General features: G+C 40.9%; 1 protein-coding gene across 9 annotated transcripts in view; it reads left to right on the top strand.

Annotated features, from left to right (window-relative positions):
- The window catches only part of LDB2 (LIM domain binding 2), a 391,400-nt gene that overhangs the window by 311,619 nt on the left and 55,058 nt on the right, over positions 1–24,723 (top strand). For all 9 annotated transcript variants that reach the window (XM_039241544.1, XM_039241542.1, XM_039241543.1 and 6 more), the window contains exons 4-5: positions 43–165; positions 2,818–2,901. In XM_039241544.1, coding sequence (XP_039097475.1) covers positions 43–165; positions 2,818–2,901 — 207 coding nt within the window. The remainder of the gene's footprint in view (positions 1–42; positions 166–2,817; positions 2,902–24,723) is intronic.

The raw sequence follows: 24,723 nt of genomic DNA, 5'->3' as shown, positions 1-24,723 counted from the left end.
ACAAAGTGCACAGCCAATGAATGTGTTGTTTGTCGCTTCTAGGTATGTACAGAAGGCAGACTGATCTTGGAGTTCACCTTTGATGATCTCATGAGAATAAAAACATGGCACTTTACCATTAGACAATACAGAGAGTTAGTCCCAAGGAGCATTCTAGCCATGCATGTAAGTAATTTCATCACTATTTTATTTTAGTTTACCTCGTCATTTGTTCAAGGAGGAAGAGTCCGGTTCTCTCTCTGTGAAAAAATGCCAATCGTCTTCACAAGTTGGGCAATGCACTCTCAGTTTTGAGTTTTCCCCTCCACCACTTTATTCCACAAGTCCTTCCCCCTCTCCTTTGTTTGTGAGTTTGGTGCATTGTGAAATATTTTTTGATACTTTATTATTTTAAACTCCAAACTGAGGTTACTGCAATAAACAGTTTGTACTTTTCTTAAATTCCATTGAGTCATTATCAAGTACTGTTCTGCCTTGGCTATTAAACCTGTTATGTATAACTGGGGAAAGAAATAAAACAAAGGGTAAGAAAAACAGTTTCCAGTCTTGATTAGAACCATCTGACAAGACGTGGGGCTCATGTACCTCAGATCTGTGTCAACATCCCTCCTAACCATGGTGTTGGAATGAAGCAGACAATTTGGGGTTCTCTCGGTTTCATTCAACCATAAATCACGTCAGATTTATTGAGCACCAACTAGGTGCAAGGCCACATTCGATGCCAAGCTGGGGATGTGTTTGAGAAGTAAGACTTGATAGGAGCTAGTTGAGTGCAGTCCCTAAAGAAGGTGTCAAAGGCATTGACTAAACAAATCCCCTTCCATAATGCATGATGCAGCAGTTTCTGTGAAAAAGCTTTGGAGCAAAATCAGACTTAATGAGCCTGATTTTTAAGACCCTGTACGATCTAAAGAGAATACAATAACAGTAGCTAGTACTTACTGGCTGTTTGCTATGCCAGGCCTTTTGCTAAGTATTGTGCACATTATATTTAACCCTCCCAGTGACCCAGAGAGGTACGTTACCACTATCCCTGCTTTAGAAGTGAGGAAACTGAGGCTCGGGCTTGATAAGTTGCTCCATGTTTCTCAGCCCAAAAGTGGCAATTCAAAATTTCAACTCAGCTGGTACCAACTCCAGAACCCAGGCTGATAGCTGTCTTCTGATCATCCAGTTCCAGTCTGTCTTCCCAGACTTTTGTCCTTGACCCTCTTCTCCCGACTGGTTAACTCAGTCTCTATCCTTCTCATTCACTTTGCATTTTCTGCTGTGGCATCCTACTCCCCTGCTCCAATCTTTCTACATGTCCGTACCCCTAAGTTCTTCTCAACTTTCAAAGCCCAGTTCACATCCTCCACTCCCCTTGAAGCAGCTTGGAGTAGTCACTCTTACTTTTTTCAAAGTAGAAAGACAGCAGACGTTAGTGGTCGGGAGCTTGGGTTCTAGAATGAGACCTCATGGGTGTATCCATATTCCTGTGTGACCTTGGGCAAGTGGCATGGCATCTCTGTGCTTCCAGGTCTTCATCTGTAAAATGGATACGGTAATACAGCCTGCCTCACAGGATTGATTGGTATGAGGATTAAGAGTTAATGCATGGAAAGGGCATAAAACAGTGCCTGGCACACAGTAGGCCCTCTTCAAGTAGTGGGACTGGCTTTTAACAGAAGCAAGAGCAACATACTTCCATTCACTTATTATTATCCTGTCATCCGTGTGCAAAGGAAGCTCCTTGATGTTGGTCATCACTAGAGAATATCTAGAGAACCAGGTTTTCCTGGCTCATGAAAGGGATTCCATAAATACTGGCTCCATGTCCACAGAGGACCCCCTTTCCAGAAATTGACATGAGAATTGACCAGCTCTCTTTTTGCTGACATCTGGTTTTTTATCGATATACACAAAGCCAATTGGTTGTATGACTATGAGGAAATTTAAGTACAGGAAAGAATAAATTAAAGTGTTAGAATAACCTAGATAGTCTCATGGCAGCATGAAGGATGACAAAAGAGTGCTTACTTGAGTCTCTCTATTTGGCTTCAATTTACTTCTACCAGTTAAGAAGGAAGAAAAGACAAGCAGAAAGAAAGAGCATCAACCAAGAAGCTCACCTTACAATGAAATCCAAAAGAATTTTCTTTTTTTTTTTTTCTAGCCCAACAGAACATTTGGGTTAGCCTGTGGAATACCACGTCACTCTTTTAAATGTGGTGGATATTTTGGAAAATGTGATGCTTACTCTTACAGTCCTGGGGGACTTGTGGGATGAAAATTGTTGAGAACATCTATTTCTAGCCTCAACTTAATGGGGAGGAAAGTTAGAATTCATATATATATATGTATTTCGCAGAAGAGGCAGTTTTCAAATATAGTTTGGAGTCCAAGCTGTTAAAAACACTATCACACTATCACAACATGAAACAAAGACTAGTCCTAAAGCATGGCTGTACAGAACCTAGAGGCCCCACCTTCTCTGGTGAGCGCCAGAGATTTGAAAGCATCCTTGCTTAATGACCCTCCTCCTGAAGACATGGGGCCTCTCACTGGTGGAAGGAAGTAAAACTACTTCTCCCAAGGGCTGAAAGCTTGTCTGACTCATGTTGGTTTTACCCAGCAATAGACTTGCACTATTGATCCAAAAATGTTCTTGAGACATTATATGCAAGTGTCTTCAAAATGTAAATTATCTCCAGCAACCTCCCCCCCTGAGAAAACCAATGAGATCGAGATTGCATTTCTTAGCAACTGCAGCATGATCTGAGACTTTCTTGGCACCATGATGCAGAGATAAAGGATATGACTTGTTTTTCTTTTCAGGCACAAGATCCTCAGGTCCTGGATCAGCTGTCCAAAAACATCACCAGGATGGGACTAACAAATTTCACCCTCAACTACCTCAGGGTAAGACCAATGGGATGATTACATTTCCTGGTGAATTTGAAAAGAGCTTTAGAGCTTTATGAAATCTTGAACCAAGATTATGTTTCTTGAACCAAGGAGTTAAAATGAGGTAATATAGCATAATATGTGTGTCTTACACCGCAGTGTGTGTGTGTGTGTGTGTGTGTGTGTGTGTGTTCAATGGAGGATGGGGTTTAATTAACAAAACAGCAAACCTAGACTTCATCAGGATTGAACTTCTCTCTGTATGACTCTTGGAATTCATTATTCAAAGGCTAGCAATGTCTGCTCATCAAATATTTGGGTGCTATGCTCTTTGTGGTTGTCTCAGGTTTCTAATGTGCTATTGTTGAGTACACTGCCTCTGCATCTCCACCCAAGGAGTGTCTCTGAGGAGACTCAATGTGCTCTCCAGAAAGAGGGCAACCCAATGGTGTAACACAGACATTTATTTCTACATCTTCTTAGGGGCTCTCTGGGTAACACGTAACAGATTTTCTGGGTTGGATCTAAAGTCAGTTTTTATTTTTAAAAATTAAGGGTTGGGCAAAATTCTCTGCCTACATAATAATTACAGCTTCTGTATTTGGTCTAAAAGGGTAACATATGTCACAGTGGTTTGTAATGTAGAATTGCGGTCGCCATGTTGCAGGTCGAGAATATGGTTTCCATCATAAGGCGAGCATTGTCCTCCAGACTCCACAAGAAGGCAGTGGCCGCATTCCATATTCCTTTGCCTCTGAGCTCCCTCATTGTCACTATGCAGCCACTTCTCCAGGCCCCCACCCCATTCACACTATTGTTTCTTTATCCCTGAGTGCTGTGCAGGTTTGTGAATTTTGTTTTGAATTCACAACCTTCTATCACAATCATTTTGCGTATGTTGAAATGCTGAAATGCTTTGGCTAGACTTTCTCTTCTGTGATTAAGAATGATTTGAACAAATGCTTCCAAGTCATGCACTCAGTGCCCTGTACCAGGCCCTGGGCTAAACAGTGAAGATTCAGAGACAAAAGTCATGGCACCTGCCATCAAGAAACCCACCCCTTGTTATGCTGAGCGAAATAAGTCAGGCAGAGAAGGACAAATATCATATGTTTGCACGTATAGGAGGATTAGAAGGAACTTGATGGAGGAACAAGGGGGAGAAGAAGGGCGGAAATGGTGGGGGAAAGGGAGAGAGGCAAACCATGAGAGACTCTTGAATGCTGACAAAAACTGAGGACTGATGGATGTGGGGGGGGGGGGGGGATGGGCATGGAGGAGGACACTTGTGGGGATGAGCACTGAGTGTTATGTGGAAACTAATTTGACAATAAACTATTTGTAAAAAAAAAAAAAAAGAAGAAGAAGAAAAAGAAACCCACCCCTATGAGAGCCAGATCCATAGAGAGAACATTATACACAAAATGGTAAATACCATGACTGAAGGCTCCAAGTGAACAAATGGGAGTATAGAACGGAGATCTCTCAGAAGACTACATCAGAAAAGCTTTATGGAGGAGATGGTGCCTGATTTGAGTGTGAAAGAATGAACAAAGGCAAACCAGAGGAAGGTGAGGAAGGACACTTCCATCACAGGGAAACGAAGGGGCATGGATTGGGGATGGAATTCCAAGCAGTTTAATGATGCTGCGACATGGAATGAGAAGCCAAAAGATGCAGGAGGGAGAGTAACTTGGGAGGCAGGTCTTGGAGCAACTGGCTAGCCAGGTGCCAGGCAAGAAGCCTCTGGAAGGATTAAACATGAGTATGGTTGTGTCCCCCATCTGAGCAGAGGGAGAAGAACCATTTTCCATCCATCCTAGATACTCCAGAGCCAAATTCAGGCATGCAACGAGCAGGATCAGCTTGCTGCCCACCACACTAGTTTGCCCCAACACCACCACCATTTTGGCGGCCCTGAACTGGGTTGTTCTCTGGTAAATAGCCATGTGGTCCCTGCTCAGAGGGAAACCAGAGTCTGTCCAGGAGGGTGGTTGGACAGGTGAGTGATCCCCAGCCAGCATAGCTGGAACTAGGTTCTTCCAAATCTCCAGGCTCTGTATTTAGAATTTTCCCCACGGGGCTACTGGCACAGTAAAAGTGAGTAGCAAGGACTGGGGTAATGAGGGTCTGTGGCAGGTTCTAGCCAAAGGAATTCAGAAAGCGATCCTCCTCGGCTAGGCATTTCATCTTGCTGGAGACCCTGAGAGGTTTAGTTTAAACCATCTGAAGATGCCTCTCTTCAGGCAGAGAAAGAAATTCCATACTGTGTGTCCTCAGGAGACCCCAGAGAGGAATCTGGGATTTTAGATTCTATCTTAGACTTGGTCACTGACCCTCTTGTGAAATCTGGACAGATTCTTTATTAAATCTTTTAACTGCACTTAACACAAATCAATAAATGCTAAATGTCCTTCCTCCCCTTTCCCTAGCTCCTCCTATAATCATCAGTAAAGTGGTGACCTTCGCTTTGGAGTCAACACAACCCACCTGGCTCCCGCGTTCTGTGGTTCTCTGATTTAACCCATGGAGACTGTGAGGATCATGTTTGCAAATGGGGAGGGGTACTGGTACCAACCCGTCTCCCAACAGTGATACAAGGAAACATATGGGGGTTGGGCCAATACAGAGCAGTGTTTCGAAGGCTACCACTGAAATGTAGCACTGACAGCGTGCTCTCACCACCCATGCATGCCCTGACTTCACTAGCCTTTGCCATGGCCCGTGTGCAAAAGCACCATTCATGTAAGAGAGCCAGGCACAGAAGAGTGCAAATACGTGACCTCAGTCACCCTGCTTTATACCACCGAGTAGCTGGGCTGGGACTTGAGCTCAGGCTGTCTGGTTCTAGAGCCCATGGTGCTTCATGCAGAGCCTGCTGCCTTTCTAGGAAGAAGGGCGGATGATGATATTGACAGGAATTGGATCATGCCCAGGGGAGTCAACATCTATCATTGGTCCTTACTCCACTTTGTCAAAAGTAATGACAGCTCCTTGTAGGGTTTCATGTGTAAGTTAAGTGACACAATCCCTGTAAATGGCCTAGTGCCGAGTCTAGGGACAAAAAGCTCCCAGTTCTTGTTCATTGGCATAATTTATTGAATGCCTGCTAGGTGGCCATCATTGTGCTTCCTACTGGAGCCACGGAGATCAATTTAGCATCTGGCTGTCTTCTCTCGCTCTGTGTCTACCTAACACTCCTTTACTTCCTCTGCTCGTGTATCCTAGGTCAGCAGCTGTTTGGCCTTCCTGCCTCCATACTGCCTTTGTTCATTCACTTAATCGCTTCATCTGTTGATTGTCTCAGGACTCTCACTGAGCCCACTCTCTCTTCCTGTCTTGTGCCAGGTGCTGGGCCCGCAGTGTGAAGAAGATGTGGCCCCTTCCAGGGCTGGGTGAGGTCAGCAGGGTGTGGTTGGCCACAATTCCAGTGAGGTGTGCTGACAAAGAAGCACTCTCAGGGCTCGTGGGAGCCCTGGGAGGGCTCCTCTGGCCTCTGGATAGAAGCCACGCCTCCCACCAACAACTCAGGGCAGCCATGGACCACTTGGTTGGTCAAGGCTGAGCGGAAACTCACACTCAGTGCCCAAAGCCACATTTGCTGGAAAGCAGCAAGTCCTGCTGTCCCTCCGGCATGTCAGAAAAAGATCCAGACCAGCAACCACAGGGAGGCAGGGAGAAGCTTGATGGTATCACCACATCTGAATCCCTGAGACCTTGTACAACCTTGTCATTCCGCCAGATGCACTGTTCATCGTTCACTTTTCATTGTTTGCTTTGCATGCATTTATTAGACACTGTCTTTGTGCTGGGTCTCCACAAGTTTCAAGGAGGTCACTGTATATTTAGGTACACGAGATAGCCAGATCTGTGCTGGGCAAGAAATCTGTCCCGGGTACAGTAAACAATGTAATAGCCAACATTTACTGAGCACTTGGTATGTGCCGGTACTCTTGCTATGGACTTTGCAGGAAGTCTTTTTTATTTTTTTTAATGTTTATTTATTTATTTTTGAGAGAGAGAGACAGAGACAGAGAAAGACAGAGAGAGAGGAAGACAGAGAATCCTAAGCCAACTCCACACTGTCAGTGCAGAGCCAGACACGGGGCTTGAACTTGCAAACCATGAGATCACAACCTGAGAAGAAAGGAAGAGTCGCTGCGTAACTGACTGAGCCACCCAGGCACCCTGGAAGTCTTTTCTTAATACTCCCGACAACCTTATGAACTAGGGATTCTTTTTAGTTCTGTTTTTCAGGTGAGGAAACTGAAGCACAGAGAAGTAACTTTTTAAAATCACAGAGCTGGTAGGTGGCAGAGTAGGATTTGATCCAACGGCCCGAGTCCAGGCACAAAGGAGGGATGGTTGTTGGAGGGCAGACATAGGAGGCTCAAAGCTTTCAAGAAGGAGATGACCCTTGAATTGATTCTGAAAGATGAGTAGGTGGTCCCAGATAGACTGGACAGGGGGTCTACCACAAGCAGCAACAGAGAAGGATGGAGAAAGTTGGTGAGTTCGAGGAACTCCAGGCAGTTTCACGTGGCGGGAATGTAAGTGTTAAGTTTGTTTTAGGGAGCAGCACAAGGTGGATGTTATGACCCAGAATGTATAGCCGAGCTGAGTGGCACAGTTCTAGAGAGAGCTTTGTTCCAGCAAAAACACAGCCTAGTCAGGGAAAGCACCTCATGCTGGCCCTTGGGTTTGGGGGCCAGACAGGAGTATGTATCTGAGCTCAGCCACTTGCCAGCTGTGTGACCCTGGACAAGTTACTTAACCTCTCTGAGCCTCAGTTTCCTTATCTGGAAAATGGGTATTACACCCCCCCCTCACTGGATTATAGTGATAGAGGCATGTGGAGGCCCCTTCTTCTATCTGCCAAGTGTGCTTACCTGAGGGTCACCAGGATAGTTGAGTAGTTCATTGGATTCCCCTATATTTGTAACTTCTGAGAAGAACCCCTGAGGACAACACAATTCTTCCTAATTTTTGCCTTTTATTTCATCAAAGTGAAAGTCCTTTCTCACTCAGGGTTTGAAATTGCCATCATTTCAAATTTCCTATAAGCACTTCTTGTATGTGTTTACTGTATGCAGTTTCCTAAATTTGAATCGCTTTAATGAATTCGATTTTCAAGCTGAAAAAGAAATAATTGATGTCGGTTTCATTTCCTATTCCACAAAGAGAATGGGGGTGGGTAATGCAGGAATTGTGTCTGTAAGGACTTGGGGAAGACCTGCAGGATGCAAAGTCCCAGATGCCATGAGTGGCAAGTGCAGTTTTCATTCATCTCCCATCCATGACAGAAGGGATGATCCTTGCAAGCTCAATATGGGGCAGGGCGACATTGGCTTGTACAGTTTTCTCCCACCGTGAGCATTTAAGGTGCTCTGTTTTTTTTTTTTTTTTTTTAATTACTTAATAAGAGAGAGAGAGAGAGAGAGAGAGAGAGAGAATCCCAAGCAGGCTCCGCACCACCAGCATAGAGCCTGGTACGAGGTATAATCCTGACCAGGGCTGAAGTTGGACGCTCAACCAACTGAGCCACCCAGGCGCCCCTCTGGTTTTGTTTTTCAGTTTTAAGTCAAATCATCTAACCAAGAGACATTTTGGTGGCATCTACTATGTGCCAGGATCAAAAGGGGATGGGGGGGGGGGGTGCCGACAAGAGCGGATAAGGTACACTCCCTCTCCCTAGTTGTTGAAGATATGAGAATAAGTAGGTCTGTTTACAGTTCACACTGCCCCCTTGGTGGGGCCCCCAATTTCCTCCTCCCCTAATATCCTCGAGGAGATCCTGCCTCATTGGTCTCAGCATATGACTTCGATTGGACTCTGCGGTTTCCCATGTACTTGATGATGGCTCTGCTTCACCATGCTGTCTGACCTTGGCAATCAAAGCCCTCCATGCTCAGGCCTCCGCTGATACCCAGCTTTGCCCCACATCCTTTCCCCATCTTACACGTCATCCTATAGCCACATAAACCACTGGCAGCTCCCCCAGTGTGTTGTCTGTCTATTGTCTCCATGCATTGGTACAGTATGACTTTGTCTGACTCACTGCCTAGAACACTGTTCCTATCTTTCTCTTCCCATCCAGTATTCCCTGGCTGCCTCCTTCTCATCCTTCAAGACTTGTTTGTCAGTCACCTCTTCTGAGACTCTCTCTCTCTCTCTCTCTCTCTCTGACTCTCAGCCAGACTCTCTCTCTCTCTCTCTCTCTCTCTCTCTCTGACTCTCAGCCAGGGCAGCTGCCCCTCATCACTCTTCCTGGAGCTCTGTGCACACCGTCTCTTGCTTAGCTCTTTGTAGGTCCCATATAAGAACCGTCACTCCACTCATCTGCCTCCCACACTAGACTCAGCAACCAGAACATGGATAGATTGTCTTATGTTTCTAGAGCTTCACAAGCTCTAGATCACAATAAGTACCTACTAACCATCTCTTGAATGGATGGCTGGTGGATGGGAGTTTGGTAAATGGAAACTAAATTTTGAATGACACCCATCCCTTCCCCCACCCCCCAAAAAAACCAGAGTAGAATTCAGATGAATTCACTAGTCCAATAGTATCTATGGGGAAAAAGTGTGTGATTGATTTTCAAAATCACTACCTAGAACTTCACCATGAAGTCTAAAGAGCAGAAAGTTTAAATACATTGAGGAAATGCAAGGAAACATGATGTGGGACCTCCCTAGTATGCAAAATTCCCACTGAAATTCTCCCAAGCTCCCAATGGGAAAATTTTATTCTAATATCACTACTTCCACTTGGTGTGAATCAGCATTTAATTTTTACTCCAAATGCCATTATGCCCTTTTCATTATTTTGGAAATGTGCTCTTTCGAATCTTGAAGACAAATTTCCTAATGGGTGATTATTTTCATCTATTTTCTTTGGCCAGATTTTCTTTTTTTTTTTTTTTTTTCCTTTGGCCAGATTTTCTTGATGCTGAGGTACATAAACTTTTATTTTCCCACAGTATGCCTAAAATGACTTTAAAACATCTTATTCTCCTGCATCCCAGCCAAGAGATATTTTCTTTGTGTTTCCTCTGACTGTTTATCCATTCATATGCATAATTTCTGCATAAATGTAATCAGTATACGTATGATTTCTTACTGTTATTTGGTAAACACTTTTGCATGTTTCTACATAGTCATCCTATTATCTGTTTATAATAGTGGCAAATATTCCAGTGTGGTGCTATCATACTATTTATTTAATCATTCTCTAAACGTCGAGTGCTGAAGTCATGTTCAAGTTGCCACTGTCTTTAATGCCATTTCCCTGAACACCTTTGCCATGTCCTGCTCCCAGCAGTGTTCTGTGTAAGCGGAGGCTGAACTGTGGGCTCCATGTGCTAGGAGAAGTAAATGGCTTTGAATTTAGAGATATGTGGGCTCAAATCCTCATCTCCTTACTGTCTGTAATGGCTTTGAACAAGTTGTTACAGTTCTCTGAACCCCGCTTTCCTCATCCAGAAATCGGAAAGAATAATGTCTCATAGGTTGGTATGAGTTGACTATTTATAAGATTAAATGACTTATGGTTTATAAAAGCCTGGCACTCAGAAGGACCATAATAAATATTAGGTCCTTCCTCTGCTATCTGAGAGCAGCGGATCAGGGCTCCGCTTTCACTTTGGCCACTTATTTCTTGTATGATATTCATCAGCTGCCTTAATTCTTTGGGGCCCCAGTTTTCTGATTATGTACATTGTGAATCATAGTAACAGCATCGCAGGTGAGGGTTGAAATGATAATGCACGTGAAAAGCACATTTAGCTGTAAATTAAGACACTGTAAAGCTGAGAAAGTCTCATCCCATTTATCATCTCCTATATGTTGGTCATGGCCTTGAATCCTACGCTGACATTCTGAAGCCCTATGATAGATCAGAAGACAGAGAAAAGCAATTGATTAATATCTGCCAAGAAGGGAGGCAAAAGGGAGTCTGACACATGTACCATATATTGGTACCCCCCTTCCCAATACAAATGTTATTACAAGGGTATAGTCCTTATCACTGGGTGCTTTCAACACTATTTATAACCTTCTGCTGTTGGTGTTGTTGAATAAGGCTAACACTTCAAGTAAGCAGCACCATCAGCTGGGCATGAAAGCGTCTAATGCTTTTGACTCCCATAGCTTTCATTTCCCGAGTGAATGAAGACTTTTGTTGTTACTGCTGTACTGTAAGAACATTAGTCCCCACACGTAGCCTCTACTAGTAGCAGAGGAGTAGAGTCCAATGCCTGGAAGAACTGGGTAGTTGGCTTTGGAAAGTGATTCCCAACACAATGACAAGAAATGGCCTCTAGGAGAGTGAGTATGGTTGGAATCAGTATTCGGAATCCTGCCAAGTTTTTGTTTATTTGTTTGTGTGTTTGTTTGACTGCCAGCCAGGTTCTTTTCCTTGGTCTTATAACATGAGAAGGGATGACAATCCAATCCCATTTCCCACCTAACTGCCAAGCCAAAACTGAGGATGGAATAGGAATCTCTGCTTAGTGATCGAAATGAGGCATAGTTACTGGTGGTCAGAACAGGCCAGCATCATGGCAGACCGTTTACCATTCATGCGCTCAGATTGGCGACAAACCCTATTAAGCACTGAAGTTTGGGGAGGCAGGAGCCATGCCAGCAGATCTTCTGCACCTCCCACAATGCTTGCATGTTTTAGACTCTCAAAAGGCTCATAACTGAAAGTGTGCTATTCAAGATGTGGTCCATGGATCATTGCAGGTTTGCAAACTGTTTGTTACCACTCTGCAGTTAGGTCCAGAAAATGAGAGTAAGAACTTTAGAGCTACGGTAGCAATTTGACATTGCCAGGACATCCAAATGCACAACCAGTAGACTCATCACACTGATTGGGATCTAGAGTTGTTCAGGTGTCATCAAACTCACACAGCAATTGGCCACTAACCAAGGGCTGGGAAGCACATGTCACACACACTTTTATGAGCACTTGCATCTAGAGAGTACTGTGACCTGATCTGATTAAAAGATGAGTTCCAATTTTTTCCAAGGACCAATTCGGAGAACAATTAGAATCATAATATCATCAGTTTGGAGGAACTTCTAGAAGTCCTCAATAAAATAATGAGACAGGTGTTATCATCCCCATTTTATAGATAAAAATTAGTAATTGCCTAAGATCACAAAGCTGGTCTGAGAGAGCAATGCTTTCCTGGAGGCTCACATCTGGCCTGTTCCCCAAGACGCTACACACGGCCACTGCTGGTGAGAAGTGGTTTCTTGGCACCGGCCCATACAGGACAATCAAAGAATTTGGCCTCTGAAACAAAGCTGTCGCACCTCATTCTGACTCTTCTGCTCCTCCTCCTCCTCCTCTGAGAAAGGCTCCATCCGAGAGGAGACAGAGAAAGCCCTTCTGAGCCATGGGAATGCTCCACACACAGAATGATTAAAACTTGGAACACCCGAAGGGCACTTTTAATTGCATTTGGAGATAGAAAAGTGGTACATATGACTGTATGATAAGGGAATTAAAGTAGTTAACTCTTAAGGAAGAGAAAGAAATGTAACATACAGACATCGCAGTGTCTACAAAACTGACTTCTAAAGAAAAGCTGGAGGGAATGGCTATCAGAACATTTAAAGAAAAAAATACACACAGACACACACAAACGAACAACAACAACAACAGTAGTTTAGCAGAGCAATCCTAACTGAAACCAATTTCAGAGCTGCAAATGCTTCTAAAATTCTTGGCTGTAAAAGTACAAATAGGGCTCGGATTAAAGAAAGTAATTTCTTAGTCTCGGGCACGAGAGAAAGAGAAAGAAACTTTTGTTTAACAAGATACTGAAAATCAAGGGAGATGGTAAGGTGGGAAATTGGCGTTCTGGGGGAAGAAAAGCTAAGGGATGGCAGTTAAGTGCAAGATGGAGCTCAGAGTTAATTCTCCTGGGAAATAGCCTTCCTAATTGCCGAGAATGGGTAAAAAAAAAAGTGTGTCAGGGGAAGGGGAGAGCTGTTCAAATTTAATAGCATAGGCAAGGAAGTAGCCTGAAATATGAAGAGGGGCTGGGTGGTCTCACTGCTCAGGCCAAGAGCTTTCTGCATCTGGTCTTGGGCTGCTCACCACCTCTGCCCATGTACCATTTTCCTGCACACAGAAAACTCAAATTGTTTAAATATAATGACAGTTATTGGATTGTATGACCTTATCATATGACCCTAGTAGAATTCAAGAGACATAATCGGGAGATAATAAATACATTAAAGTGAGGGAGGCAGTTGATCTCTGGTGTTGATCTGCACAATGAGCTTGGGAATGGCTATAAATATGTACCATAATTAAGAGAAAACAAGTGAAATTTGCAGTGTCTTCCACATTCCACCCAAAGGAAAAGGGAAGGCATTGCTTGACCTGAATGCCTACTATGTGCAAGATGCTGACTTAGTTGTATTGAGTCCTGACAACAAGTTTGGGAGGTGGGTGTCCATGGCTTCATTTTACAGAAGTAGAAACTGAGACTCATCAAAGTGTTGGGACTTCTCTAACATTATTCAATGGGTAAACTGCTAGGCTGGGACTGGATCCCGTGTTGGCCTGAAGCCTCACCATTCTGTCATGCTGCAGAAATGTCACCTCCTAACTAGAGCTGGCTTGAAGACCTAGATGAGGTCAGTCATTTCCACTGAGATGACCAAGCAATTCTGCCAAATTGTCAACAGATGCAGTGGGATCAAAAGCTCTGAACACTTAACCATAATGGGGTCAAAGCCCTGATCAGACCCATCTCATGATCCCTGTTTCTTTCAGACTTCTTCAAAACCTCAGGCCTCAAGGCTTTACCCACCACACAGATTTATACCCCTACTACACCTGGACTAGCATCTCTACAGCCAGAACATATACTTAAAAACACATATCAAGTTATGTCATTCCTCTGAGGTGGGCCTTAAAATCATCTGCTTAAAACCATACAGTGAAAACCCAAAATCCTCAGGTTGGTCTAGAAGGCTTTATGGGATAAGACTTCCCTGCCTTCATCCCACAGAAGTCTCCAGCTCCCCAGAATACCAAATTCTGCCCTCTGCCAGAGTCTCTGTACTTCTGTATCAGACCATTTATCTAGCTATAGAACCTTGGGCAATTAACTGTCTACTCTTTCATTGCCTCGGTTTCCTCATCAATAAAATTTCCTCATCCGTAGTCCCTGATCTCAATGAATTGTTGAGAGGGTTAAACAACATAGCACTGGCAAAAGGCTTAAAATAAAGCTTGGCACATCGTAAGTGGTTGGTAAGTACTTGCTATATCATCATCATCATTCTTACTGCCTGAGATAATCTGGCCAGATTTTTGCATGGCTGGCTCATTTTTATTCAGGTCTTGGGGCACATCATCTTTTCCATGAGTTCCTTCCTGGTCAGCCCATTTCATGTGACCTTGCCACCCCAGCTACTTTCCATCACACCTCATTACCTGTCTTACTTTCCCTGTAGTGTCCTCATTGGTTGAATTATCTTACATAATCATCAGTTACCTTTCTGTTGTCCCACTGTTTACCCTTCTGACCTTTCATGCCTGTCACTGGAATATATTTGGAGAGCATGAGTCTTGTCTCTTCTTCCATGATGTCTACAACTGGACCTGATACACAGTGGCTAGAAAGTCAATAAGTGTAAGTCTACCCCACTCCATATGCACTCCTTAACAAGTCAGAAGTTTTAAAGAGAAAACCAGTCATAAAATCCCAAACCCCTTGGGAGTGTAGCCTTGGTATACTTGAGAATGCTCATGGAAAGGTTGTTAGCCATCTTTGGCTTCCTAGACTGAATGCCTGCAGCACTTTCCTCCAAGGATTTGATGTTCTTCTTTGCAGTTCATAAACAGCCTTGTCTGGGATGGTGAATGAAGGTCATTCACTTTATTTGGTAAATGTGCCTCCTCTGTAAGAAAAAGGAGATGAGCATGACTTCTAAGGACTTCTACTTAAGCGTTCTAAAGAGAAGGGAGGTAAAACAGAAATGTTAACTAATTCCACAAGTAAAATATTAATAAGCTCAATGCTAGAAATGAAGAAACAAACCAGGTGGTTTGAGACTGACCTAAGTCTATTCTCCTATTAGACTGCAGGATGGTTTCTGGTTTTCTTTTTGTCTTGTACTGTTTGCAGGACCATTCACATCCATTCAATCTACAAACGTTTACTGAGCACCTACTCTATGTCTAGGCCTCCGCTGGTCTCTAGCTATCAATTTCTCTATTGGTATTAAATATTTCTGGGCTAATGAGAATCTCACAAACATTGCCTCTGATATCCTCAACATCTTTTATAGGTTATTTATAGCACAAGACTGGAAGTCTTCCCAAGAAGGTTGCTAATTTCTCCCTCTTTTCTTCTTGCCTTTCCCAATCTTTGTTTAATAAGGTAAGGAGTTATCCCTTTTCAGTTTAATAGTGCCAAGAATCATCATGGAAACGTTTGGCCTATGAGTAGAACTCAACTCCAGAAACCTCACAATGTGGATTTCATAAGAGAATTATCTGTAGTCTTAGGAACCAGTCAATGAAGTTGTTTCTCTTCCTTCTTTTCCCAGCACCCCCTTTCGATTCTGTCAGGGTTTTACCTACAGAAGAAATTTGCAGCCACCTATCATATTTTTTTTAACGGTTTTACCATGAGTTGGGAGCTAAAGGGGAAAATTAAAAGCTTTCAAAATGTTGATAAACAGAATTTACAAACATTTGCAAAACAGTAGCGACCCTACCATTTACACTCAATTTCTGAGCTTTAGGACTTTAGATATCTCACTAATAGACAGGAGCCAGGAAGGACCAGTGCTTGCTTTGGAGAGAATAAGAAACGTAGGCTTAGTATTGAAGGAGACCATGACCTGGCAGTGAGCCTAGTCCTTTGTCAAGTTCCTTGACACCAATTGTGTTATATCTGTTCTGCTTGCAATTAAAAGCAGAAACTGTTCCTCTTCTGTGAAACTGAGTGAAGGGTGGACTAACACTTACCTCTGGAGATTAAAGAATACAGAAGGCCACTTATACTAAAATGCTCTGTAAACTGTAAAGTTCTGTGAAAACAAACTCCTCACTTACTCCCCAAACCCCCCATGTCCAAACTCCTGCAATCCTAACCCAGGAATCAGTGGGTTTTGAATAAAATTTTAAATATGTCCTTTATTATGCAATCCAAGTTACTCATTATCCAAACCTCAGAAACTGAATTGATTCATATTGTTCAGGATTCTCATCATTCAGCATAGTCTCTTAATTCTCGCTCTCCAAATCTGGAAGCCACATGAGTTTGGGTGGCAAGAAATAATTGAACTAAGAGTCACCATTATTGGTCACTATCACTTAAGTCTAGTTTATACAGAAGAAAATAATTTGGGGTTGAATGATAAGATATTGCTATTTTTGCAGGTCAAACACTGGCAAATTTTGCCCGTTTCATATGGTTCATCCTAATATTTAAGGAACAAAGCCCCATATCAAAAAGAAACAATTGTTTGGCTTCATGATTTTTTTATTTCCCACCATCGGTGTCCAATTCCTACTCAGCTTCATGATTCTAAACACAGTAGCCATTTATTGCCAGGTGACTTTGTGGCAGAAACTGAAAATTACTCAACTAATCTTGGCAATCTCATTTTAAAACTTCGTTATTTAAAATAGTTTACTCATATACTAGTGCAAAACTCAAAGTGTAAAATCCTTTAAAATATATGCCTTCACTCGTAGCCCCCAACTTCTGAGTTCCCCTCTCAAGAAGCACTCAACATTGCCAGTTTCTTGCATTTTTTTCCTTGGGACATTCTATACACATGCAAGTATATTTTGCTTTAAACACACACATAGATAGACACACTTGCACACAAATGATAATCTACTATGCATATAGTTCTAAGCATTGAGCAGTAGCATTTTTTATAAAAGCAGCAGAGATATATCCTGAGGAGGTATATTACTTTAGAGGTGCACCATATTTTATTTTACCAGTGCTTTATTGACAAACATTTAGTTTGATTCTAATCTTTTTCTGCTATTAACAACGATGTGCAAATATCTTTTCAGATTTGGTTTTTTGCAGGAGCAACTACAAAACTAAATTTGTAGGAGAAATTCCTGGAAATAAAATTGCCAAGTCAAAAAACATGTACATTGAAATTTTGGTAGATACTGTCAAGCTGTTCAACTTAGAGATTGTACTAGGTTTCAGTTTCCCCAGCAACATGTAAAAAATGACTATGTCCACACTTTTCAACAACTAGAGGTTATCGAATTTTTCTCCTATTTTCCAATATTATAGGTGAAAAATGATACCTCATTTTCATTATAATATGCATTTTTCTTATTACAGGAGAGATTTATTATCTTCTCATATACTTAAAAGCCATTTGTATTTCCTTTCTTGTGAATTATTTGCTCCTAATTTATCCATTTTTCTATTAGGTTGTTATTCTCAGAGATATGTAGGGCTTTATATTTTAAAGAAGTACATACTTTGTTGTGATATAATTGAAGTTACATTGCAGGTTTGTGGTTTTACTTTTTAAAGATTCGCATAGGGTGGCTTTGTTCACTGAATATTTTTTAGTTGTGTGTGTGTGTTTGTGTGTGTGTGTGTGTGTAAAATGAAGAAATGTTCCCCAGTGTCTTCTATTTTGTGTTTTGTATTTAGCATTAGCCTTCTTCAAGCTATATTAATAAAAACATATTTCTCTTTGTTTTTAATTCCACTTTGAGCATTTGGGGGAGTTTTATGTTTAAATAATTGATCCACATGGAATTTGGGGGGCATAAAGTGTAGGGAGCCTATTTAATTGCCCATTGTTCAAATATCATTTGTTGATTAATACATATTGTTCTCACTGATTTGAAGTGCTACTGTAGCATGTTTTAAATTGCCATAGATATTTGAGTCTGTTTCTGGACACCAATTCTTCTTCTGTTAATTTGTCTTTATATATTTTTGTCGGATGCCACACTTCAAAACAGACTGCTCTTGCTTTATTATATATGTTAGTATCTAGTAAAGCTGGCATCATATCATGATTCTTCTTTTTAGGATTCTTAAATCTTTGTTTATTTTTTCATCTATACTTTAGAGTTAGCTAATCTAATTTTAAAAGGAGTTTTCCTGGTTTTCCACAGAAATTCTGTTACATTTGCAAATTAATGTTTGGGGAATTGTTATTGTTACGATGTTGATACTTTCTATCCAAAATCTTGGGTAGCCTTTCCAGGATTGACCCCTCTTTTGTGTTCTTTGGATGGTAATATTTTGAGGTTTTTCTTGGTCCGTATGTATCGTAAGTGCATGTCTTTATGCCTGTGTGTATGGTTTTATTTTATTATTTTAAACAGGTGGTTTTTTTAATGCTTATTTTTGTGAGAGAAAGGTGGGGCAGGGGCAGAGAGAGAAAGACAGAGGATCCATAGTGAGCCCTGCGCTGAAACTGGAGAGCCTGACACAGGACTCAAACTCACAAACCGTGAGACAAAAGTTGCACGCTTAACCAAGTGAGCCACCCAGGCACCCCATGTTTATGGTTTTATATACAAATATAGATATGCATATATTTCCCATTTATTTTTAACTTTGCACCTAAATCTTTTTTTGTGTGTTTAGAATCATAAATATGGTCTTTTCCATTTTATAGTTTATTGGTTTTGTTTGTATTTATGAAAGTTATGATTTCTGTATTTTAATTTTATTCCTAGGTACCTTACAGAATCTTCTTAATATTTGTAAAAGTTTTTTTTTTTTTTTTTAAGTTTATCCTCTTGGGTGTTCCAGCAAAGTTATATCACTTGCAAATAATGATGCTTTTACCAAGTCTTTTCTAATTTTTATATTTTATTTCTAATTACATTGGCTAGTATCATCAGAAAAGTGTTAAATAATAGTGAGGGTAATTAACATCCTTATCTTGTGGTCTGACTTTAATGGGAATGCTTCTGGATTTTTTCATTAAGCAGGATGATGGCTTATGATTTGAGATAGATATATTTCTCATGTTAAGGTAATATCTATCTATTCTTATTTTATTAAGAGCTATTTAAATTTAAAAAAGTGGAGATTGAATTTTATCCAATGTACTTCTGAAGTTCAAGGAGATGATATTATTTTTTCTTTTCATTATTATGATTAGCATTATTAATAAGAATGATTGATCCTTATTTGGTGCAATTGATATCCAAGGCAGTATCTAAATTCTTTTCATGTATCAACTCATTCAATCCTTGCCTAAACTGGAAGTTGTTACTATTCTGATTTTTACTTCAAAGTTAAGAAAATTCAAATTCACAGAGGTCAAGTAACTTAAACAAAATCAGATAACACGTAAGTGGCACAGCTGAGATTGGATCCAGGCAATGCCTTTTGTATAAACACTGTAGGAAGTTTCATCTTGATAGATTTATTGATAGCTAGTCATCATTTCATTCCTGTAACAAACCTTACTTGTTCAGAAGATATCCTCCTTTTATTGGGTCACAGATTCCATTTGTTAATTTGTATTTGCAACTTCTGTAAATATAATTCAAAGGAAAAATTAACAAAAATTCCCTTTCTTATAACGTCTTGGCCAATATTGCATCTTAATGGTATCCTGGCCTCATGAATACTTTGGAAACATTTTTTTTTTTATTTTTCTCCAGAATAATTTGAATGAAGCTATTTGCCTTTAAATGTTTTATAGAACTCCCTTATGAAACTATTTGAGCCTAATTTTCCTGTGAACCCATCTGGGCCTGGGGCTTTTTTTGTGTCTGTGGAAAGGAGACTTCTGATAAATTTTCTTTATTTGTTCTAGGATACTGGTCTATTTGGACCCTGTCTTCAATATAGTTTTTCCCCCCCAGTTTTACTGAGAAATAATTGACATCCAGCACTGTATACATTTAAGGTATAGGCATCATGATTTGACTTACATATATGGTGAAATGATTAGTTTAGTTGACATTCATCACCTCATATAGACAAAAATATATAAAAAGAAAAAATATGTAAATGAATATACATATATAATGAAAACTCTTATGATTTACTCTCTTAACTTTCATATATATCATACAGCAATGTTAACTATAGTCATCACGTTGTACATTATATTCCCAGTACTTATTTATCTTATAATTCAAAATTTGTTCCTTTTGATAATCTTCCTCCAATTTGCCATCCCCTTACTCTCCACCTCTGGTAACCATAAATCTTATTTCTTTTATTATGAATTTATTATTATTTATATTCTTTTTAGATTCCACATACAAATGAGATAATATAATATTTGCCTTTCTCTGTCTGATTTATTTAACTTAGCATAATGTTCTCAAGATCTATCCATTTTGTTTCAAACAGCATGATTTCCTCTTGTTTTTTATTTTGTTTTGGTTTTTGCTTATTTGTTTATGACTAAAGAATATTTCTATATATATATAATATATAATTTGCCCTCCCCTTACATATGTATACATATTATATATATCTGTCAATGAATGCTTCCATTGTTTCTATGTCTTGACTATTGTGAATAATGTTGCTATGATCACTGGGGTATAGGTATCTCTTCGACATAGTGTTTCCAATTTTTTTTTTTTGATATATTCCCAAAAGTGGGATTGCTGGATCATAGGGTAGTTCTATTTTTAACTTTTTGAGGAACCTCCATACTGTTTCCCATTATGGCTGCACCAATTTGCATTCCCACCAGCAGAGCACAGAAGTCCTCTTTTCTCCACATCCTCAGCAGCATGTATCTCTTGTCTTTTTGATGCTATCATTTAACAGATATGAGGTGATATATCATTGTGGTTTCCATCTGTATTTCTCTAATGATTAGTGATGTTGAGCATCTTTTCATGTACCTGTTGGCTAGTCATACATCTTCTTTTGTACAAATGTCTTTTCAGATCCTTTGTCCATTTTTTAATTGGACCATTTTTTAACTGTCTATATAGTTTAACATACACATTAAATGAGCAAAACCTAGAAATGTAAAATTACAATCACTGTAAGTTCCAGGAAGGAGAGAAACACATGTCACATGAGAGAAAGTAAAAGTCATGGAGGTTGGAGCTTGAAGAAGAGTGGAGGAGAAACCTTTCCAAAATGAATATGGTCCCTGCAGAGAGAGGGGATTTTTATATGTTTAAGGAACCAAAAGAAGGTTAATGTGGCTGGATGGCAAACAGCAGGATGGGGAGCATGGTTCAACCTGAGACTGAGGATATCAGATAATCCCATATAATGTTAAAAGTTTACCCTAAAGCAATGAGAAGCTGTTGAAGGAAACCCCACTCAGAGAAGCAAGTGCCTTTGAAAGGTTTTAGGAAGAAAAGTTAGTACATTTTGGTGATTAGATTGGGTTAAGAAGTTGACAGTGGCAAAGCTATCAACTATGTGTCCTTGTTTTTATTTTATAAAACAGGCTGGATGATGGTTACCATCACTGGGCAAAGATAGGAAGAAGATTGCATGTAGGGTGGGCATGGGGTGGTCGAGTATAGGGAGACATTAAGCTGGTTTCTCTGTGTGTGTGTGTGTGTGTGTGTGTGTGTGTGTGTGTGTGTTGATATGTTATCTTTGAAGGCATTTAAGACATCTGGAGTTGTCAAAAAAAGTAGTTGGATATAAGCTGTGAATCTTCTGAATATCTGGTAATTAAACCTTGAGGATTATTATGAGGGATGAAGCCCAGGAAGAAAGGAGAAAAAGGAAGAAGAGAACCTAGTCTCTGCAAGAGTGCTATTCTTGAATAATCCCATCAGATTGGTATTGGTCTATTTCACTAGCCACTGAGATTCCTTGTCAGGGCTCCTGTGGATTCTAAGAAGGGCAATCTAGAGATTCGCCAAAAGAGCAGCTCTGACTTGGGGACTTTGGGGACTCTGGGCTTCTCTCCTTAAGTTTTTGGTGTCCTGGGTCAGATATAAAGTGATGTGACTGCCTTCTAGTCTTTTTGCTATGCTGTTTTAGAATCTCTGAGGTTTTGTTTTATATGTTTTTAATAATACAGTGTCTTGTAATTTGGTACATGTACCCAAAAAGCCTCTTGAACATGACATAGAGGTTTTCATTATAAAAAAAAGTTCTGCTGTTCAGATGCACATGAAGAAACCAGTGTCTGGAATCCTTAGGGAGATTTGACTGCTTATGAAAACCCCACAAATTATATGGAAGGGAGTGTTCCATAGTTTTAATATGACTCTCTGGAATAATCTCTTGATGTGATAATATTACCACATGGAGTTACTTTTAAAAATCACTTTAACAAAGGTTAATTTGGGTTTTCTGGATGTACAGTTTTCCAGAAAACTCTAGAATCTGCCTTTCCCCAACCATGAGTCTAAGTAATGTCCCTATGTTATTTCTTTTTTCTAAAAAAAATGTTTAGTAGACTGACTTTATTAAATTTAACTATAAATTGGTGAAGAGATTGCCTCATTTAAATAAAGGTAGTTAGAACCATGTTTCCTGTAATTATATTTGCATGTTGATTCAACTTTTAAGTACATATGTTCACTCAGGTTTTCTCTTATTAGAGGTCTTTCACCCCTCTGAAAACCATTACCTCCTTACTAATTTCCCAGTGGCTTTAGGCAATATCTAGCTGTGGCAATGACTATGCAAATACACAGTGTTTATTGTCCATGGTTTCATGATGGGGGAAAAACACTTTTGATAGACTTAAAATGCTGATTATTAGATGAAGTGGAAGCAATAGTCATTAGGTTTGATAACATACAAAATAATCTCTTATTGAGTGTCCCTGTATTCCAAAATCTGGGGATTATAAAAATGAAGATGTATTGCTTGCTCTCACCAAGGTTCGCAGTCTTAACTAAAATACATTGAGCACTTACTATATGCAGGGCATTCATTCACTCTTGTAATCGATGTTTATCAGACACCTGCTGGGTGCCAGGTACGGTGGTAGGTGCTGGAAGCATAAAGATGAGCAAGAACAGGGGCACCTGGGTGGCTTAGTCGGTTAAGCGTCCGACTTTCGCTTAGGTCATGATCTCGCGGTTCTTGGGTTCGAGCCCCGCTTCGGGCTCTGTGCTGACTGCCAGCTCAGAGCCTGGAGCCTGTTTCAGTCTGTGACTCCCTCTCTCTCTGACCCTCCCCTGCTCACGCTGTCTCTCTGTCTCTCTGTCTCCTAGAAAAAAAAAAAAAGATGAGCAAGAACAGTTAACATTCCTGCTCTCCCATGCTTATGATCAAGTGGAGAGGCATCTACAAAATAATCACACACTCTTGTATGTATAATTTCTACGTAAATTCCATCCTGCAGCACGATTTTGTGATCAAATTAATAAAGGAAATTCCTCTAGTCTAGGAGAGATCTCGGAAGTCTTCCGTGAGGAAATGATGCATGGACTGAGTTAGGGATGAGTTGCTTTGAACAGGGGGAGCAGGAGAGCATCATGGAGTCATGCCATGTGCCAACTGTTCCATGAGCTAAGAGGGGAGAGAACCATTCTGTTGGAGATCAGAGAAAGCTTCATGTTTTTTGAAAATAAAAGAAGGTTTTAGAAAATAGGAGTTTGCCAATCAGGAAAGGAAAGAATGGCTGTTCCAGGCAGAGAGAACAGAATGTGCAAAGACCCGGTGCTGTGGTCTGAATGTTTATGTCCTCCCAGATTTACATGTTAAAATACTAAGTCTCAAAGATGAGGCCTTGGGAAGTGTTTAAACTGTGAGGCTGGAGCCCCCCTTGAATGCGATTAGTGCTCTTAAGAAAGACATTCCAGAAAGATCTCTCACCCCTTCCACCATGTGAGGACACAGCAAGAAGTCAGCATTTTGCAGTCCAGAAGAAGACCCTAACAGACCATGCGAGCACCCTGACCTTGAACTTCTAGCCTCCAGAACGGAGAGAAATAAATTTCTGTTGTTTATAAGCTACCCAGCTTCTATTTTAGAATTTTGTTATAGGAACCCAAACAGACTAGGACACCTGGAAACATAAAAGAGCATGGTGTGTTCAGAAGGCATGTATGGCTGGAATATAAATATAGTGTGTGTGTGTGTGTGTGTGTGTGTGTGTGTGTGCGTGCTTACAGGTATGCATATGTGCACACAAGCAGGGAGACTGGGGTCAAAAGTCTTAAAAGATGCATTTAGAAATTCAGCTTGGGGGGCACCTGGTGGCTCAGTCAGTTAAGCGTCCGACTTTGGCTCAGGTCATGATCTCACGGTTCGTGGGTTCGAGCCCTGTGTCGGGCTCTGTACTGATGGCTAGCTCAGAGCCTGGAGCCTGTTTCAGATTCTGTGTCTCCCTCTCTCTCTGACCCTCCCCTGCTCACGCTGTCTCTATCTCTGTCTCAAAAATAAATTAAAAAAAAAAAAAAGAAATTCAGCTTGGGGCATTAGCAAAGGAGTACCATCAGCCGTGCTATGGAATTTGGACCATCTCATAGTCACTGAGGTCTTTAAATAGGTGACCTCTTATAAACTCATATTTGTGAGTTTGGATGAGTATTTCTAGCTCCACTGAATATCACAATCAGTTGCAAGGGCAGGGGACTTGTTTAGACTTCTGATGCTCTGATATATCCCTGGCCAATCGGGGCCTCTGTGGGTGCATCCAGACATTTTACAGCTTCTCAAGTGATTTCAGTGTGTAACCAAGCTTGAGAGCTGGTGGTTTAGGGGCAGAGACTCCCAGGCCCCTCAGTAGAGATTAGATGCCAGGGAGGGGTCTGGAAGCTTCCATGATAAAGAAGAGTGAGATCTTGAAGGAGACAGCACTCTGTGGGAATAGAAAAGGGAGAATGGGTTTCAAAGACAGTCAAGCCACCAAAATACAGTAATGATACTAGTTGTCTAACTGAGGG

This window comes from Hyaena hyaena, unplaced genomic scaffold (assembly GCF_003009895.1).
Source record: "Hyaena hyaena isolate Hyena2069 unplaced genomic scaffold, ASM300989v1 scaffold_195, whole genome shotgun sequence".
Classification (NCBI taxonomy): Eukaryota; Metazoa; Chordata; class Mammalia; order Carnivora; family Hyaenidae; genus Hyaena; species Hyaena hyaena.
This window is presented reverse-complemented; position numbering and strand designations above follow the sequence as displayed.